The following is a 19,735-nucleotide window of genomic DNA, read 5'->3' as shown; positions in this document are numbered from 1 at the left end:
AATATATAAAATCAGCAATATAATGTTGAGAGTCTTTCTCCAATAATGTAGCTATAACTTTCCAGGTGTTTAACCATGGGAAAAAGTTAAAATGAAAGTGAAGAAAGTAATGAACTGGTAATCTGAGTGCCTTCCACACGATTGAAAATGTTACTGTTGTATACTATTTCATCAAGTATGGCAATTACCTACGGGATACAAATTCAGAAGCAGGAGGTCACACATTAACTAGAAAGCCTAACTGCTAATGTACCTTTTCATTTCAAATGAGTGCAGTGTTTATGAATCAAACTAGGTTTTCGGCTCTTGGGATTAAAGCTGTCTGCCCTTGAGGTGGTCAAGTACTACAAGTGTTATTTAGTTCTTAGCGATATGCTAAAGATATTGGGGCTTGGCATGATCAAGGACAGAGCAAGAACAGGCAGCCATGCTCCCTGCTGTGAAAGCCCCTTGTTTGTAGCTGCAAGGGCCTTCTGGTGACACACAGAGGTGAGAGGGGAACCTTGGCATTTGCTCCCAGGAGGAAGCCACATGCTACCCTTGAGCATTTAATCAACGTATAACATCAAGTGATGCAGACAGGGAACACTCCTTATGTGCAAGTGCTACAGTCCTGATATGGCAAGATCAAGAACAGGGGTTAGACAAATAATATGCCAACCCACAGTGAATTCAAGGGTTTTCAATGATTAACCACTCACTTAAAAAAAATCTGCTTGCAGTCCAAAGATTTTTTTTTTCTTCTCACACATTCATCCCCGCAAATCATTTTAACTTCCTTCTAAATGAATAAACAAGATACAGGCAAAAGTTTTCCATGTGGTGATGGCTACTTAATAAATAACAGGAAAACTATGGATCTGTCTCCTTTTGTGCTTTGAAAATCCTAAATCTAGATTCTGTTCTGAAGAGTTGGCAGCTTCTTGCCTTCATGGACCATGTCCCATGTTGGAAAGACAGAACATTCACGAAGACTGGCAGACCCTTTCAACAGTGCAGAATGAAATAGATAGCATCAGAGTTTGGAGATGAGACATGAGCTGCTGAAAGACTAAATGATTTGGCCAAAGACACCCAGGGATCCAGGACCTGTATTAACACTTGGAAATGCTTGATTTCCAACTCTGTTGCTGTTCCAGTAAGTCAATCTGCTTCTGCAGAGAGTGGAAGGGAAATTCCAAGTAAAGTGGCATAAGCATCTTGTCAGAACTGTGTTAATTTTATTGTTTTAAAGCAATAAAGTGAATAAACAATGTCTGCTATCATTTTATTCTGCTTTCTTCCCAACCTCAATCACTTTTTTTTTTTTTTTTCAGTCTGTAGCTAAAATGATCAGATTTAAAAAGCAAAACATAACAAAAACAAACAAAAAACCCCACCCCAACAACAACAAAAAAACTTCCCCAGATTGTCCAGATTGTCAGTCCTTCATATAAAAAAAAATGTTTGTTTTGGACCCAGTCAGATTCCCATTAAGATCTGTAATTAAATATCATTGCAACCATTTTATTGGGGAAGGGGACAAGAAGGAGATATCACACCCTTCTGTATTGCGTACTCAAGACATGTGAGGTGGGTGCTGTCAAATCTTTTTTTTTTTTTTTTCTTTTTTTTTTTTTTTTCCCCCACTGTATACAAAGAGTTCAAATCCCTGCTGGCACAAGGAGGGATTTGAATGGCTTCCTATGGCTTCCTTAGAGATGGAATCTCTGACACCAATAGTGTTTTTACATCTGTACTGCTTCCACTATCCATGGTAATGAAAATGTATTTGCATCCCTACTACAGGGAAAATGATAGAGATTAAAACTCAAATTTTGAACACCTACAGCATCACAGTTTGAATGTAAGTGGGCTGACATGATTTAAAATGAACATGATATGATAACTGTGGGCCTCATCCTCAGCTTGCACAAATCACTGCAGCTCCCTTTGAGCTCTTGGGAGTTGACATTGCTTTGGCAATTAACACCCTTTGTGATCTGTTCCCTGGTTTGGTTTCATAACACAAACTGTGATAATAATTGCAGTGTTTCAGTCAAATAAACAAGCACAAGATCATCCTGCAACTGTTGAGGTACATCAGATACATGTCCCTAGTTGTCACGTAGTCAAAATGATTAAATACTGCACATGATTAAATGGATTTGCTTCTGTGCTTGTTCCGAGAAATAACTGTAGAATTCACAGATTTAATGTGAATAAAACAGAATATTTGTGAAAAAACATTATATATTTTTTCAGTGTATTCTCTCAATGCTTGTCTCTAAGGGTGTGTAATAAAGGTACACATCTATGTATCATCTAGTTGTCTGCACTTCCTTTAAAGTCAGTAGAAAAAGCAGGCACTTTGAGGAAATGATTCATCTTATCCTAAAGTACATGTCTAAAATTAATTAGACAGCTTGTGCCCTGAAAGTGCTTATTTTTCTCCACTGACTAGAAGAAGAGTTGATGATGATTAACTCTGATGTAGACACCTACATTTTATATCCTTAATGCTAACTGAGACAAATTTTACCCCAAGAACGTTGATCATGCAAATAGAGAAGAGAAATGATGTGATATGGCTTGCATTTTCTACAAAGATTAAATACAGTTCTGATTTTGAATCTGAAAATGTTTATGGTTATTGAGCACATATAATTTACAAACCAGGAATTGCTAATGATTTAGGGGAAAAGTGCCTGTTTAGTGAAAACAGCTTTCTGTGAGCATCTCATAGTTTTGAATATCCAAAATTTATGTAGTCACCTTTTTCTCTTGAATACTTAAAGGTGCAGCTTATGATCTATAAAATAGGATGTGAATCCTCACTATCTGATGAACTGCTTTTCTTTCTGATGTGCCACTGCACTGAGATAAATTCAGACAACGAACTTAAGTCCTTTATAACACGAAAAGGTACTTCTAGAGGAGCTCCCCAACCTCTAACATTTTCTTTCTCTATTCTTTACTAGCAGTGACTGGAGTCTTTTATTGAGATGAGACCTCAACCATACCATACATATGATAGTAGGTATTGCCCAGAGCCACAAACTGAACAGATGAGTGCCAGTGAGTGAGGGAAGAATATTTTTCTTCTGTGGCAGAGAAGAGAAGTTAGGTAAAAGAACCAGAGAATCTACTCTGAAAGGGAAAAAGAGGACTGGGATTTTGATAGATGTGTGTTCCATAAATCTTTTGCTACAGAAGTTCATTAAGTCTGGGGACACCTTAAAACACCACGTGCCTCCTCATACACTTCTGAATTCATAACCAAAAGGCCAAGTTCTGTAGCAATACAGAGAGAGGGCAAAGCTGCATTGTCTAACATCTCCATTAGCAAGAATCAAAGTCCATAAGACATGATGTGTACAGCAGAAGTCCTTGTACTACTGTGTGGGCCTCCATAGCAAGCACAGTTCAGGGTTTTACTCCGGACTCTCCAACCTGCTCCCTGGACTGAACTCACAATGGGAACTGGTGCACAGCCAGGGTGTTTTTAGGCACCTTCTCATTTGGCATCACCCAAAAGAAAACATATTCATATATTTAGAGGCCTCCCTTGATGTGATACACAGCACAATAAATGACCACAATTAGGAGATTAACTTCAAAAAGCATGTTCCCGATGCAAACTAAGATGCTCGGTGTGCCTGTGGGTGCCACCTTCCTAGAAAAGCCCCGAGCACCTGTTGGCAGGTGGCAAATGCACATACAGAATGAGGCTGAGCTGCAAGAACCATCTTCATTTCAAAAGGGAGGTCCTGAAGAGAGGGTGACACAGCCACAGGCACCTATGGTGGCCCTGCCAAGGGAGCGGTAGGTTTGGCTCAGCTCTCCACCCCAACAGGCCACAGAACCTGCAGCAGGGCCATGCCCCAAAGATGGGTCACATAAGCAGTGATACTCCATGAAAGTGCTGATGCTGCATGTGAGGGGGGACCCTATGCATGGCCTTTGCATTACCTTAGGATGCTTTGATTCAAAACTGCACAGTGCCAGAAACCTGAGCAATTAGGACCAGATGCATTTTTTTCCCATCATATAATACTTCACTTAAATCTTCTAAATACTCACTTTTGCTTTATATTCCTACTCTGACTTCTTAACACCACATACACATTACACCTGGCTTTTGTTGTGGTGAGAGTTTAAGGTGACTTCATCTCCTCCATGGTGATTTGGGGAAGTAAACGTTGGGAAGGGTGAACTGTGTTTTGATGCCTTTGGGGAAGAATGAGTGCAGGGGAAAGGATGATGTGCTGAGTTTTGTGTATTGATTTGCATGTTTTAGTTCAATGACCAAGGTGGCCAGCACCTAGAATTGGAGCTCTTTTAAACTCACTTGTAGAACTGAAGAAATTATTAAATAATCAACACTGTTCTGAAGAAGAATGAATAAGAAAACACAATATGCTCTCCAAATTATCGTTAACGTGAAAAACAACAAAAGTGAATGTACTATCCAATACTCATGCTATTATTGAGTCCTTTGTTTCAGAAAATGTGGCAGCACAGAATCAAAGTGAAATACTCAGGCCATAAACATATCAAGGTTGTTTAAGAATCTAATGCAACTTTTTTTTTTTTTTTTCCAAAGTTTATTGTGTATGTGAGTGTATGTAAATCCACAAAAAGGTGGACTTTATAGTTAGATATTTATATTTAAATATATATATATGCGAATCACATTAGGCTCTATTGAAAAGCATTCACATTATTAAATGCATTTACATATAAGAATCTGTAAGGAACAGGACATGAGGAGAATTTCAAGTCTATTATACTATTTAATCTATTATACTGCAATTAAGAAAAAGCCTTATTCTCACATCATCGATGTCTAGTGCTAATCAAAAGTAGCTAGAATTATACTGTTGACTTTAAATTGCCATAAAAGCAGAGCCAAGGAGATTTGAAACAAACTCAGTCTTTACACACAACTCTGAACTTTTTGACTTTATTAGACAACAGCATTCTTTCTATTTAGCTGAACAATATCCTGGTCTGGAAAATTCAGGAACTATTCTGTTATCAAAAAGAAGAGCTACCATTGTCTGCTTTGACTCTCTCTCTCTCTCTTTTCCCCATGACTGGCAAGTCCATGAATTTCCATAAAACAATTTCCAGACTTACATCAGTGTCTAAGCAGCGAATCAGGCCCCAAGTCATCCTTGTCTCTTTACTGCTATGAAATTGATGTTGTATATAACTACTTTTAAAAGAATGCTTAACTTCTGTAGCATGAAATATCCCTTATTATGATTTCCATCAGATGAAGGTCACTAAAGCTGAAGTGAAAAGAACTTATTTTCAGTTAAATCTCTTCAAAGGATGATAGCTGCCCATTAGCAAAGGGACTTTAACAAAAGTTCTCCTCTTTGGTTTTGTCTCACAATCTGCTACCTTAAGAAAAAGAACACATGCAATAAAATTAAGTCTGTCTAACACAATATAAAAAGTGTGGGGACTTGTTAAAGACAGAAGATTGAGACTTGACCTGAAATACTGTGGCAGAAATGGTGAAGATATAAACCACGACTGCAATGGGATTTTATACGATATCTGAAGCAAGGATAAACTTTTTATAAAGCCATAAAAAAAAGTAATTGAAAAATAAGCTTAATTTTAACAGCTAGTGCTCACAAAAGGGTGCTAGTGTTGGGGAGAGTGTGGACTGTTAACAGCCTACAATCAAAAGAGAGGATGTAGAAGAAGGCAGCATACATAGCAGAGGTGTCTCCTTACAAATTGTCACGTCCCTTTCTGCACTGTGCAGCAGCACGAGCCCTGCATAGCACAGGCAGCCGCTGGGGAATGAAGCCTGGAGAGGTGGCTCAGGGGCCAGTAGCCAGTGCCCGGAACATGGCTGCTTGCTTTTCTGCTGCTGAAGTTGCTTCCATTCAAAGCCTATTCCTACAATAGGCTCTCCCAGAGGTAAATGGGATGTGCAGGCTTGCAGGGATGAAGGAGGCAAGGAGAGAGGAAGGATTTAAGATGAAGGTCACTTTATGAATCCCCCAAACCATTTGTATTCATCCTTTGCCTTCTATTGCCTATTTGTTCTTTCAGTAACTGAAATAAGCTATTTCTTGGGTCCAAACCTCATCAGTTTGTGGTGCAATGACAATATATGTTTGTATTACTGTACGGTGTGGGACTATTACTGTGCAAGATCCCAGCTGCTTCATAGAAAATGAATGTCTTTGGGGAGTTCCTGCTGACTGCATGGGGTGAGGAAGATGCTGGTGGCAGTGCTGGCAGCTGGCTGCTTTGAGTAGAAGAGCTATCAGTTTGCACTGACATCACAGGGTTGCATACAAGCAGCTCTGTAGACCTCCAGGGAAAAAAAGCAAACAAAGAGGGACAGGAATGGTGAGGAAAAAGCACTTTATGAATCTCTGAGATTCATGAAGTCCAATCCCTTTGGACTAAGGAGACATATACAGAATGCTGCTGCTATGGCCCTGAAGCAGCCTCAGTCCAATGCTGCTGCTGCTGCTGGCCCAAACTGCACTGTGCTGTGCATGTACCGAAGTCTTTGGCCAATGATCTGCTTCTGTGGTCCTGTGTGAGCAGAAGTAGCCTATATTTTGTTCAGGTAAATCAAAAGGATAAACAGGAAGTGTGGAGATGTTAAGAGACTAGACAAGTCCATGCCATTTCTGACTCAAAGGATAAAGAAATCCTCATCATGGAACTAAATTACATGTAAAAGCAATGCAGATCTCTTAATAACTACTTGCCTGTGTTGTGCTAGTGATCCTCTGTGCTCATGTGTTGCTGTGCTCATGAAAACCAGAAAAAACAGAGGAAGTTGTAGAGGGATAATTGAGTTAATATTCTGCTGAATCCATTAGCACATAATTTCTGCCTTTCTGTAAGTATCACGTTTTAATTTATTTTTTTATTATTCACAATTAATTATGCCAATTTTCTAAATATCATTTGTAAAAATGTCATTTGCTATCTTCAGTTAGCAGACACACTGGAAATTAAGAAAAAATAGATTTTTAAAAACAGCAAAACTGAAAACTCGATCCCAAAATTGAAAACTCGATCGATATATAGAACTTCAGCAGTCAAACATTGCTTTTTCAGGTTTAACATGCCATTGGCAAAATATTACAGTCAGACCAAGGAGTGGAATATGTCAGCTTCTGTATTTCTCTCCACTCACACATTTATTTACTTTCATTTTGCCAGTAATAATAATCATCAATTGTTGCAGTGACAGCCTGCTCTATTTTACTCATCAGAAAGATTTGTTTTTGAGTGCTAACACTTACACAGTACTTTTTGGCTACATACCTCAAGGCTCTTTAAGGCAAGGTAAGCTGAGGATCAGTGATGTCAAACAATACATTGAAAATCAGAGTTAGTTAGACAGCTATGAACAGAGTCCAAGGTACTGTACAGCTACTTCCCTGTCATGCTTGTTAATACTGTGCTATTAGATGCTATTAATTAGAGTTTACTGATTTGTAATTCTCACAAGATTAACAATACCAATAATATGCTATGTGACAACTTTACACCTGTTTTTAATTTTTAATATTACAAAACACAATAAACTTTCTTTTTATTACTATGCATAAATTCAGCTGTGTACATTGAAGCATTAAACACATGCCAGATGCTGCATAGCAGTTTTCACCTCTATGTTGAGGCAAATACAGCCCTGGATGAGCAGAGAGTCTTGATTTTGCTGATACAGAGTGCTGACACAGCAGAGAGAAGTGGTGCCCATCTACTGGGAAATATCCCATTTAGTTTTTATGGGGGGAGGCAGAGCAGAAAATAAAGAGTGAAATCAGGCTGTCTGGCAGAGCAGGAGCCAGACTGATGATCTCTGACAGCAAAACTCAATCACTATGCAAAATTCAGAAGATGCTGCTCACTGTGGACACCTTGGAAGACTTTTAACGCATGGAGTGCTGAGGTGTGAACTTTGTGGGATGGAGACTGGTGGAAGAGGATGAAGCTGAGATAAACAGAAGAAAGGAAAAGGAAATTCCTTGTTGTTGTTGCAGAAATATTTGTTTTTTCTTTTGCTGAATCAAGTCCTGTACACGGCTATGTGCATATGTTTATGTATGTGCCTTTAATGAGTACAGACATAGAAACACTGGAAATACTACTGAACATGAAAAAAGCCTGGGAAAACATGTTAGGGATAGGAACATTATTTTATTTTATTTTATTTTATTTTATTTTATTTTATTTTATTTTATTTTATTTTATTTTATTTTATTTTATTTTATTTTATTTTATTTTATTTTATTTTATTTTGAATAAAGTAAAAATAGAGGTGTTAAGCAAATGCAATTACAGTTAGCATGTGCTCTTCCTTTTACTTTGCCAGGCTCTGCATGAAGGTCATCCTACAGACACGGTTAAATTCAATTCCTAGTTCTTTATCTTCACCATGAGGTAGTCAAACACTGGAACAAGACACAGAGAGGCTCTGAGACCTCTATCCTTGGAAGTGTTCAAAATTCCAAAAAAATGCCCTGAGTAACTGATCTAAGCCCCCTTGAAAAAAGGGTTAGTCCATATGACCTTCAGAGATCTCTTCCATCCCCAATCATTCTGTTCTATGACTGTTCATAAAATAAGTCTCTTCACATCAGTACTTCACAGTCTATATTGCAAAAACAGATCCTAAATCTGCCTAAAACACATCTCAGAGCTGTAAGACTCCAGTCTTGTTCCTGGTACTTTATTTGTTCTGTGGTATTTAATATATGCTGACAGAGAGAAGTCTGGCAGAAAAATAAATGGGGAACCATAAATTTCAACTTCAGTATTTGTGTTTCTGAAAATTTCCTTATATAATTTATTTTTTAATTTTTAAATTGGATTAACAACAAAAAGAAAAAGCAATGGAAAGCCAACAAAAATAGACTGAAGTATTTATAGTTAGCAGTGCGATCAGCTATGGCTGACCAAATGACTGTGTGCTTCTCTAGTAAGTAATATGTGTTATTAGTGTCTGAAAAAGTAAAAAGAACAAATACAATGGTTGAACAAATAACATAAGTTTTCACTGAAATCTTCAAAATGATTTTCTCTGTTATTCTCTAAATCTGACCACAATTTCATCTCTCTATTACACTTCACTCTTGCTTGAAAGTTAGCAAATGAAGAAATAACAAAAGAAATCTATGACATGTATTTACTAAAGGTAAATTAATCCAGATAACTAATATAAGTACATCTTAGAAGAGAGTGACAGGACATTTTTTTGAATGTATTCATTTTGCTATATATTTTTATTCCTGTTTCCTACAGAAGTTATATTTATGCAACGGAGCTGTCTGTGAATCTGCCTATCAATTTTCCAGTAAAATATCTTCTAACGCATTGGGCAATTTCAGTTATATTTAAAAGGAAGATAATGCCTCTAAAACATCATCTAAGACATCTAATGCATTTAGCCTGGACAGTGCTTATTAATACTGGCTGCTAGGTGGAAAACAAAGATCCATTTGTTTTTTTTCTTATCCCTGAAGGGATAAGAAATGCCAAGGTACTATGCGTCTTGTCTGACAGGTCACCAGTCAGAACATGGGTACTAGCTGGCTAGCCAAATTTCACATATTTCTTGATTAGCTATAGTAAATGCTATTTCCTGATTGTTCAGTACATTTTTGGGGGGAATATTTTTGTTTTTATGGTGCTGGTGGTAATGATGGTCTAAGAGAAAAATGAAACAACAAACAAACAAAACAAAACAAAACAAAACAAAAAGAAAAAAAAAAAACAAAAAGAAAAAAAAGAAAAAGAGGGGTATCAGCCTTCACTTTTTACTGTTCTGACCATTCCAACCATTGCTTCACTCTCCTATTTTTGGATTGCAAAGGAACAAATCAAACAATGAATAAACATCAAACTTTGAAATGGTACCCATTTCATGAGAAAGAGCACTATTCAACTTTATAATTAATTATATTCTCTTTGCATGTCTTTTCCTTTAGCACCTGAAATCAACAAGGGTATAACACACTTTAGATAAAATTCACAAAGAGAAGTACAGAATATATAGATACATACATTCCTTCTATGGAAAGACAGTTATTTTTTTCAGTAGACATGATTGGACCAAAAGTTGTAACAGGGAAAGAGAAGCTGTTAAAATTGATTTTAAGAACGTTATCCACAAAACTAGTGCAAGTACACCATTTTTTCTCTGCTAAAGAGGAAAATGTTCTTCAAGGTAAAAAGCAAAATTGCTCCAGTGATGCAAGCCAGTGTCCAAGTTGTGAAATAATGAAAAGTGAACTTGAATCTGCATTTGCAAGAGAGGTAGAGACTTTGGAGTCCCTGATCTACAAGCCAGAATCACTTGGCCAGACTTTACTAGAGGAGCATTCATCCTAAACTGGAACTTGTAGAAGATGTTTGTCCTTTTTGGGTATTAAAATATAGTTCCTATAAATTATCTTTTCTCTGAAGAAAAGCCATACAATGCCTCCCCACTAACACTGGTGGAAGAGATGCTATCTTCTGCCAGAAAAATTTAGAAAGAAACAAAATAGGTGAAGTTGGCAAGAGGATATTAAATTCAGCCCTAGCACTGTATCCACCACACTTTCCTACAGTAATGTTACTTATTATGTAGCTAAAAATGCACACCTTTAGTCAAGAGCTCATGCCTCATAGTATGTGAAAGAAGAACACAAGTTAAAGCTGCTCTCAATTTCCAAATACTCTTTCACAGATACTACAAGCCTGACCACAAATGAACTAAAAAGTGGGGATGGTCAGGTAACACATTGAATTAGTCTCCTCTTCTGAGGTTCTTGCATATATAAATGCAATGCTATTGGAACCAGTGATCATAGTTTCTCTGTATTGTGTTATTGGATGGAAAAGAGGTGTCTGGAAAACATATAAAATAAAGGGTTAATTAGGAATCTCTAAGGGAAGATATCCCACAGAGTCTGTAATTTCTCATTGTATGAGCAATATTCTTCCTTTCTGGAACATGAAGAACTTGCATGAGGAACATGAGTAAAGGTAAAAAAAAAACTGTAAAGGTACTAATCTAAATGGTAGTAAACACAAACCTCTCATATGGTGATAATTACAGTACTCATGAACCCAGTTGTTAGAAAATATGACATTTTCTGCTTTGTGGAAAAAAAAATAAAAATAAGACCATGTAGCATTCTGCACTGCATTTGCATTAACTTCCATATTTTCGTAATTGTCAATCTTGTGCATTAGAAAGAGTAAGATGATTGAGAAATTAAAGGTCTGCCTTCTCATCTGTGTAGTCTTTTCTAGTAGAGTGGAAATGGGTAAGTAAAGAAAATCTTATGGTAAAGATCTTGATGTTTGTGGATTGTCTTTTACAGCCTGAGGTTGCAGAATGATGAGGTCTGCCATAGGAGTACATAGCAGGAGTTTCACTCACAGACAACAAAAAGGTTTTCTTCTTATGGCTGTTGTAAGATACTAAGGACGTAGGGTGTTCTTTCACTATCCTTATAAGAAAGTCTGAAAAGGAGCTAATACTATCCTGGTTCACTTAAGTTACAGTAGATTCTTGAGAGTAGGTGGAGATGTACTGACTCACATAGGCTGAAGACTGTCTTATTGATGAAGCAAAGTAACCCTGTGACCCTGCTCAAAGTGATGCCTTGCTCCAGTGGTGTGTTTAAACAGTGCTTTGAGCTGAGCCAATGCAACTGGCAATAATAAAGAAACCAAACAAAATGTTTCCATCACCCCCAAATATTTCCACTATCAAGTAGATGCTGTGTGGTTGACCATGGCTAAAACGGAGTATAGCTTTATTGAGAAAACCATCGTGTAATTTTATTATGATGGAAGATCTGAAATCTTTTGTAGGCAATCCAAGTAAATCAGATATAAATACTTGCGGGCAGGTTGAACACATCTCCTGTATTTAACGCTGGCCCTGTTACCTCTTTCTAGAACGGAAATCTGACTGATGAATGAAACTCTCTCTGTCCTTACTTCACCCTTAAAATGAGTACAGGTTTGGCCCTTGCCCAAAACATCAGCCTCACTGCAGCAATGTATAAACCTGAAAGGAAGACTTTGTAATGGAAAATGCACACCCTGGTGTGTGCACAGAGACTGGATTTCAGATACATCACTTATTCCAGGAGAACAAGTTTTCCCTGAAGACAAGCCACAAATTTGGAGTGTGAAGGCAGCTTCTATATACACATAATGTGAAAAAATAATGAATATAGATACAAGAGGCAAAAGAAAGATAGAAAATGGTGAGATTAAAGTTGCAGAAGAAATGAAGAAATAGCAAGGGGCTGTTTTCCTCAGCTGAGCAGCTGGGAGAGGAAAATGAGCAGAAGACACCAGGTCATATAAGTGGGAACTAGATATAGAGAGGGGAGCAACGCTCTTTGAACACAGCCAGTGAAAAAGTCTCCAGTCTTCATTTCTTGAGGTCCAGAGTCATGAGAAGTATGAATGTGTATATGTATGGGCAGTCACTTGAGAAGAAACCCACAAGCCCACAAGCCAATTTCTCTCCCTTCATTAGCATAGATTTAAGGGCAAAGTACTTTGAGTTACCGTCTCATTACTGAGATTTAATTACTTTTCCTAAATGTTCTGCAGAACATTTACTTGTACATTGCAAAGTATTACAATAGTCACAACTTAGACTCTCAATTATGGGAGAACTAGGCAGTAAAAAAGTTGAGTTAATTAGAGTCACTGAAGCTTAATCAATTCCTCTGTGTATGCAGGGAAGAGCACTCCAACTTTCAGTCCATTTGTGAGGCCACCCTACCTGTCTGCTACATGTTGTTAAAGCCCTCATACAAAATGAAAAAGTCAGAGGCTGATATTTTAAAACTGTTTTTATTTTGCATTTTCTACATTGGGCCAGATCTTTTTGCCTCACTCCTGTCTTTGGGAGATTGCAAATGCTTTTGTCTCCAAGAAGGTTTATGACTGTTCATCCTTAAGCAGCACTTGATCCCTGAAGGCAAACTGCTTTCATTTTGGAGCCCCAAAACAATGGCTAAGCACAGCACCCCAGGCTTACCCACAGGTGAGCTGGTCTAGGAAGACCAGGACCTCCACACTGGAGAGTAAAGCTACAGGTGACCGTGTACTTCACCTAGCCTGGCTACAATACCATTCCTGCCCATGGAGGATGAAGATGAGGCTCCAGGGGTGTTGGAACAATAGAAGAAAATTCACATGACCTGGACAAATTACAGAAACATTCTGAAGTATCTACATTCCAATTTAATTAGATCTAATGTAAATTTATTTATATTAGTAGTCACTACTGAGAAGAGAAGAAGTCCAATAGCTCACATATCAGTTTCTTTCTCTTCATTAGCATAGATTTAAGGGCAAAGGCTTTACATTTATGTTTCAAAAAACACCAGCACAAATACCAAACAGCTAATTTCTTAGGTAAAATTAATCCCATCCAAAATTAGACAGTAACCAGATGAATCACTTCCTAAAAGTGTTTGTATGAATGGCTAAGATACAAGCACATTGTAAATTGGATGTAACTCCCACCCTTGATTTTCCCACAGTTCAGTTAATGGAAAGAGGACTCAAGCAGCTTTTGGGCTTGTCCTATAGAGCCATCAGCCAAATTCACAATATCTGACTCACCCTGTTGAGGCCAGGCACTGCATTTTTACTACTTGCCATGTTAAGTACCTATTTTAGGCAGGCAAAATCCAGACCTTTATGAAGTCAGAGGAGGTCAAAACATAATCCCATTAAAATCAATATCCAATTCAATTCTGTATGATCTGAACAAAGAGCACAGGTTATGCTCAAAGAGAACTGACTATGTAGGGGCCAATCCAGAAAGAAAATGAGTAGCAGCTCCTGGAAGGAAATAAAATATATGGCTGAGATCAGCGAGATCTGAATGCTTACTAGGTGACTTCGTTTTGCTGTGCAATTGAGTGGATACTCAGTACATACAACTATGTAGGATGGTGGATGTATGCAGAATTTATGGCATAATATAGCATTCTTTTTCTAATTCACATTTGCACACTGTATAAAAGAAACTACATACACACATACACACGCAAAGCTGAGGGGAAAATTATTTTTCTAAATATATTTTAAAAAATGCCCAAATGGGTGTTCTGTTTTACTACAACATAGGCTGAACTTGAGGACTTCATCATAAACTATAGAAAGCATGTGTTAAAACATAATGGCTTTCACAATAAAAAAAATAGCCAAATGAATGCCTATAGTGATACAGCATCATCTATTCTTCTCTTGGCAACAGTCATAGAAAAAGTCCTTGTTATTGCAGCCATACCATTAATGCTCAGTTTCTCTCTAGCTTCTGTCAGTGAAAGCAAATTTGACATGGATATGTCTATGAGGATTATTTTATGTACTTCTGCATCACAAACTGCGTTTTAAATTTTTGTGACTTCGGTAGCAGACGGATTATGAACGTTTTTACAACAAAATTTCAAAAGTCCCTAACGTGCTAGCCAGGATAAGCAGGGCGGCGGCGGAGGATTCACCACCAGCAGATGGCATCCATTCCCTGCAGCAGCAGCAGGTGCTGAACGATGCACTTGCAACCTCTTATGTGGGATCATGCGAGGAGCAGCGAGTTAACCCGAAGTTACTTTCCCGTCACTTAGAAAAATGCTCTTTTCAAAGCATTATTTTATTTATTTTTTGCAACATTTATGAGCAATGTAGCAATAGGTTCCTACACCAGTAAAGGTACCATACAGTGCAAAACCATCTGTCTGGACCAGTATTTTCTTTACATTACAGCAGCTTTCCATGAATGGAAGAACCTGACTTTCCTTCCCAGCAAAATAGCACGTTTATTCTACTTTTCTTCATGTTCGTAAACACTCTGCTAAGGTAATAAAGCTATCAGTTCAAATATATGTAACAATAAGTTTGAAGTATTTTGTAGCTGGAAATACATGCAGTAATGAGTTTAATGAATTTATAGCTAGAAATACATAGTTTTGTGAACTGCAAGTAATATGTAATAGTGGATTCTTTTTTTTTTTTTTTTTTTTTTTTTCTCCTTAAACAAGACCAGTTTCTTTCCCCTGTGAAGGTACAGACTGAGGGCATCATGGTAATGCAGCAACACCGTGTTGTGTTGGTCCACCAGCCCTAAGAGCCCGATGCAAGCTGTATCAGGCAGGGAGCTGCTGGGAAGCCAAGTGTGCAGCTGCCCCAAAGACCTGCCAGCTGGGGAAGGGAGGGCTCACCGTGCTGATGCACTGGCTGTTAGGACAATAACTTTACAGGAAGGCAAACAGTCAGCAAGTGGATGTACAAATGTCAGTCCATGGCAAAAAAAAAAAAACACAAAAGGAACAAGTAGGCAATCTCATTTCTATTGAGAAAATAAACAAAAGGCAATGCACAGTGGTATCTCATCTGGAATTTCAGTAATGTGCTTACAGTGACATTAAAAGGAATGTTACCTGCTCTAAGAGATTCTGAAGCCTCTCTATTTCACAGTCTATTACAAATTTCTTCTCTTGTCTTCGGTCCAGATCTTCTAAAAGCCGCCTGTAGCTGGCATCATTAAAATTCTCCACACAGATGGCACTGACTTGCCAGCTATTTTGTCCCGCTTTTTCCATAATTGCTTGAAGTATTGAATAACCTAAAATAAAAGGATACAATACACTAGTAACACAATCATTGTATTTTTTAAATAGGAATTGTTCTTAATCAATATCATGACTCTTAATATCTGCTCCTGCAGGGAAGGGAACAAGACAGTTTATATTCCTACCTATGTTGCTAGCCTTGATCAGTGCACATTATGTAAGCAATGAAAACTACAATTGCTATGATTCCTTGGAATGATTCTCAGCATTACGGAAAAGCTACATATGCTTTATACACATGGTCTCATCCAGCCAACCATTCGGCTTCTCATATTGGTTTCATACACATTTCTATATCTGGACTTTTCTCGTGAAACAGCAAAGAAAATGCCTGAGTCCCCTCATTCACCAGGAGGATCTGTATCCTCAAACCCAGTGTATTAGACATTCAAATGCTTTGTTGTTTCTTTATTGTTGGTAGTGCTTTTTTTTTTTTTTTTTTTTTTTTTTTGTTTTTTAAACACTTAAGCCAAGTGATTTTTACTGCTTTTTAATAAGAATTTATTGTTTCGTATATTTATACTTTTATATATACATATGTTTATGGCAGTAAATAAAAATGATATTGATCTATTTCAGAGAACCCATACAGCTTTAGTCAATGTATACAAAGTGATTAGAGGTCAATGAATGAAGGGCACCATAGAGGCATTAATTATTACTACTGGCAGGATTACTGCTCTTTATCATTATTTGACGTCCTCATTGTCATCTTTGAGCCTATCCACAGAAGGGAAAAGCGGCATCCCCACTAAACCCACAGTGCAGGCTCCCTGCCTGCAGCCTCAGTATGCCCCTCACCTTGTTCCCTCTCCTAATTTTTTCTCACTGGGGATGTGCAGTGCAGAGGCAGGAGAGGAGCCTGTGACTTGTCTCAGGACAGCTTGCACATGTAGCCTTGACTTGCCCAAACAATTGCTGAAGTGAGTAGCATGTCTTATTCCATCTTGTATCTAGAGTAAATGGTGCATTTGCATAAAGCAATGATGATTACACACCTCAGATCCAGATTCAATGTTTAAGAAAGACAGGGATAGACATGTTTGTTGACAACATGTTTATACAAATGATACAATTCAGAGGATGTCCCTCTGTCCAGAACCACTACGCAAAACACCTTGTCTTTTTAATTGTTATCTGGATGAATTGTTCCCACTAGCTTTAAAAGAAAGATTTCACCTCTTGAAAACTATCCTATACTAACGTGGATACGCAGTGGTTTCTCCTTTCTCTTTTCACCAAGATGGTCCTGTGGCTGAGCACAACGAGCCCCGGCTGTCATTTTAATGCACTTGAAGGTGCCACTACATAAGAGGCTCCCCATGAAAAGTACCATCTCAGATTCCCTAAATTGCCAGAGAAATCCTTGTATGTTACATTTCAGAAAGAGTAATTTTGACTGTGCTGTTGCTAACTAATAAAGTAGAAGACTTACAAAACCACCAAAAACCAGGGTTGCCTCCAGTAAAATAAAAGCAGGTAATAGTTTTTATCAGAATATGAAGATTTTAGGACATAAGAAACTAATTCTGTTGCAAATCTAGGAGTAGTTATTTTTCTACTGGATCCTCCAGTATTTGCAGTCCTTGAAACACTAACTTAAAATCTTCTTATTATTACACTATGTATCCACAGTCTGAAATTAACGTGTTATTTTTCCTCCAATTCAGATGACATGTTAAAGATAAAAATACAAACATTTATAATGAATACATAAACTGCATAATATATTTCATCTTATAGATGAGATCTATTTTATGAAACAATATTTTATCTTAGGAAATGAATTCAAATACTTGATGTATTGACTATTAAAACATTTCTGTACCCAGCATATATTTTTAACCTGATGACTGCTATTTTTTTCAAAGAAGCATACAGCTTTCCTGTTAATTGCCGCATAATTATTCTGCTTTTCCTGTTGCTATATTCAATCTCGTTTTTGCCTGTAATTATCTCTGCAAATTATGACAAGATTCTTTCCCAAACATTGTATTTCTTGCTTCATTTCCTATTCATTTCCATATATAGATGTACATTAAAACTACTCCAGTGTTAAAGGGGTTCCTGCTTCATTTACACTGTAGCTTTGACTTGGTCTTTGCTACAAACACATTCAACATTTACATAATTCAGCTTCCTGACACAAATTAACATTTTCTTTGATTCAGAATGAATGGTGTTTGAAACAGCAATTGACATCCCCTCATTCTTTGCTTAGTTCATTTTGACAACTTTACTAAGATGTGTTTTGATCAAAGTGGGAGTTTATCCCAGCATAAAGCATGACAAATATCAGACAAACACATAGAAAAGCTTTTCTACCTTGGATCAAGGTTTGACTTGCCATATTTCATTAGCAACTGCCTTCTTTTAGGCATATCAAGCTTCTGTAGCTTCTTGTCAGTAGCTGGCACTCAGGCATAGGTTTTCATGTTAGTATATCTTTCACATACAGCAGAATACAGCTAAACTGTAGTAACTGGATATGGTGCAACCTCTCCATGAGAGGAGTTCAGAATCCCTGTGCAGGTAATCCATGGCACATCTTTTCAGTGTGCAGGAACATTTTTCAATACAACAGACTGACAAGGGTGGAGTTTACACAGAATGAATAAAGACATTCACAGGCTCAGTTGGCATAGAAATTACACATGCAGAGGAGAATGCTTATTTGTCCAAAATAATTGCCTACAGCTAGCAGAGAAAAAATGAGTTGTATGCAGTGCTGCAAACATTTTATATAAAAAAAAGAAAAAGAAACTAACCTGAGGTAATTCAGTCAATACAGAAACTTAGCGCAGTGTCTCTGTTTAGACAAAATTTTTAAACTTCAAAGAGATGTTTGCCCAAGTAAAGACAGCAGACATTAGTCTTACAGCTGTGGCCTAAAATGTATTTATTTTCTGGTTATCTGCTGTTTATCCTCAGTTATGCTGCAGACAGATGAGTAATTCATTTTTCTGGAGGTTTAGTGATATGAATACATTCCATCCCATGTATTGTGAAATATTACTGCTTGCATAAAAGCAAATTAAAGAAAAAACTAACTCCTATCAACTGAGCTACACAATCAATGTTTTCCACTAAAACATTATTTTACAAAATGCTTAGGCATAAGCCAATAAATAAAAGAAGTTCTCAGAGGCATATATATAGTAACCCTTCCTCACCAACTAATTCAACCTTGAAATGCAGATAAATCGTTTAGCAGAAAAAAACAAGCCTGGTTGAAGCCTGGAAGTCTTCAAAAAACTACTAGTCTTTCCAGGAAATTTTTGTTATTATTTTTCTTTTTAATAAGCAAATCTATGAGCAAGATAAAATACCACTGCAATTGCCTGGAAACATAGGTGAAGTCCTTCTGAAATACGAGGATGCTATATGAAAGAATTCCTTCTCCTTCCTTTCTATGAGACTATGATCCTATGGCATTCTCCTCATATGACCTGTGATAAGTCCGTGAACTGCTTTTGTAGATCACCGCTCAAATGCAGATTCTATTGACAAATGCTTAATGTTCAGTAATAGCAATTCAATTTCAATACCCTGGAACCAACCTTGAGACAGGGAAAGTCTGAAAAGATTTTATTTTGTTGACTCCTTGCTTTCTTCCTATCCTGTTTTATTGTCACATGGGATTGTCGTGACCTAACAAACTGCTATTATTTTCCAAAAAGTTACTAAACAATCATCATGTTGAAGATAAATTAATTAATTAATTAATTAATTGAGAACAATTAATTAATAATTGGAGAATAATTAATTAATTATTCTTCTCTTTTCCTGTAAATTCAGATCTGAAGATGCCTATCCCAAAATATCTACTTATTGGGATTGATTCTGTAGCAAAATACCTTACAAACAAAATCTCTGATGCTTTTTAACCTTGCTTTCCACATTCTTCATTGCATAGGTATGTTTTCCATTACAAAATGCATCAGCCACAGAGAAACAATGCTAGATGTGTACCTGGTCTTATACCTGTTTTGAGAGAGATTAGTAGTTCTTCAGAGACTGAGAAGTATCTGCTGGAGACCAAAGTGTTTAAGACACTTTATAAGTGCATGAATTTGGAGGTCCAGGATTCTTCCTTG

At 37.2% G+C, this 19,735-nt stretch overlaps 1 protein-coding gene across 3 annotated transcripts in view; it reads right to left on the bottom strand.

Moving 5' to 3' along the window:
- The window catches only part of GRIA4 (glutamate ionotropic receptor AMPA type subunit 4), a gene marked incomplete at both ends in the record, with an annotated part of 226,248 nt that overhangs the window by 73,764 nt on the left and 132,749 nt on the right, over positions 1-19,735 (bottom strand). For all 3 annotated transcript variants that reach the window (XM_082768749.1, XM_082768748.1, XM_082768750.1), the window contains one exon: positions 15,447-15,631. In XM_082768749.1, coding sequence (XP_082624875.1) covers positions 15,447-15,631 — 185 coding nt within the window. The remainder of the gene's footprint in view (positions 1-15,446; positions 15,632-19,735) is intronic.

This window comes from Aythya marila (genome assembly GCF_965140915.1).
Source record: "Aythya marila genome assembly, chromosome: 1".
Taxonomy (NCBI): Eukaryota; Metazoa; Chordata; class Aves; order Anseriformes; family Anatidae; genus Aythya; species Aythya marila.
This window is presented reverse-complemented; position numbering and strand designations above follow the sequence as displayed.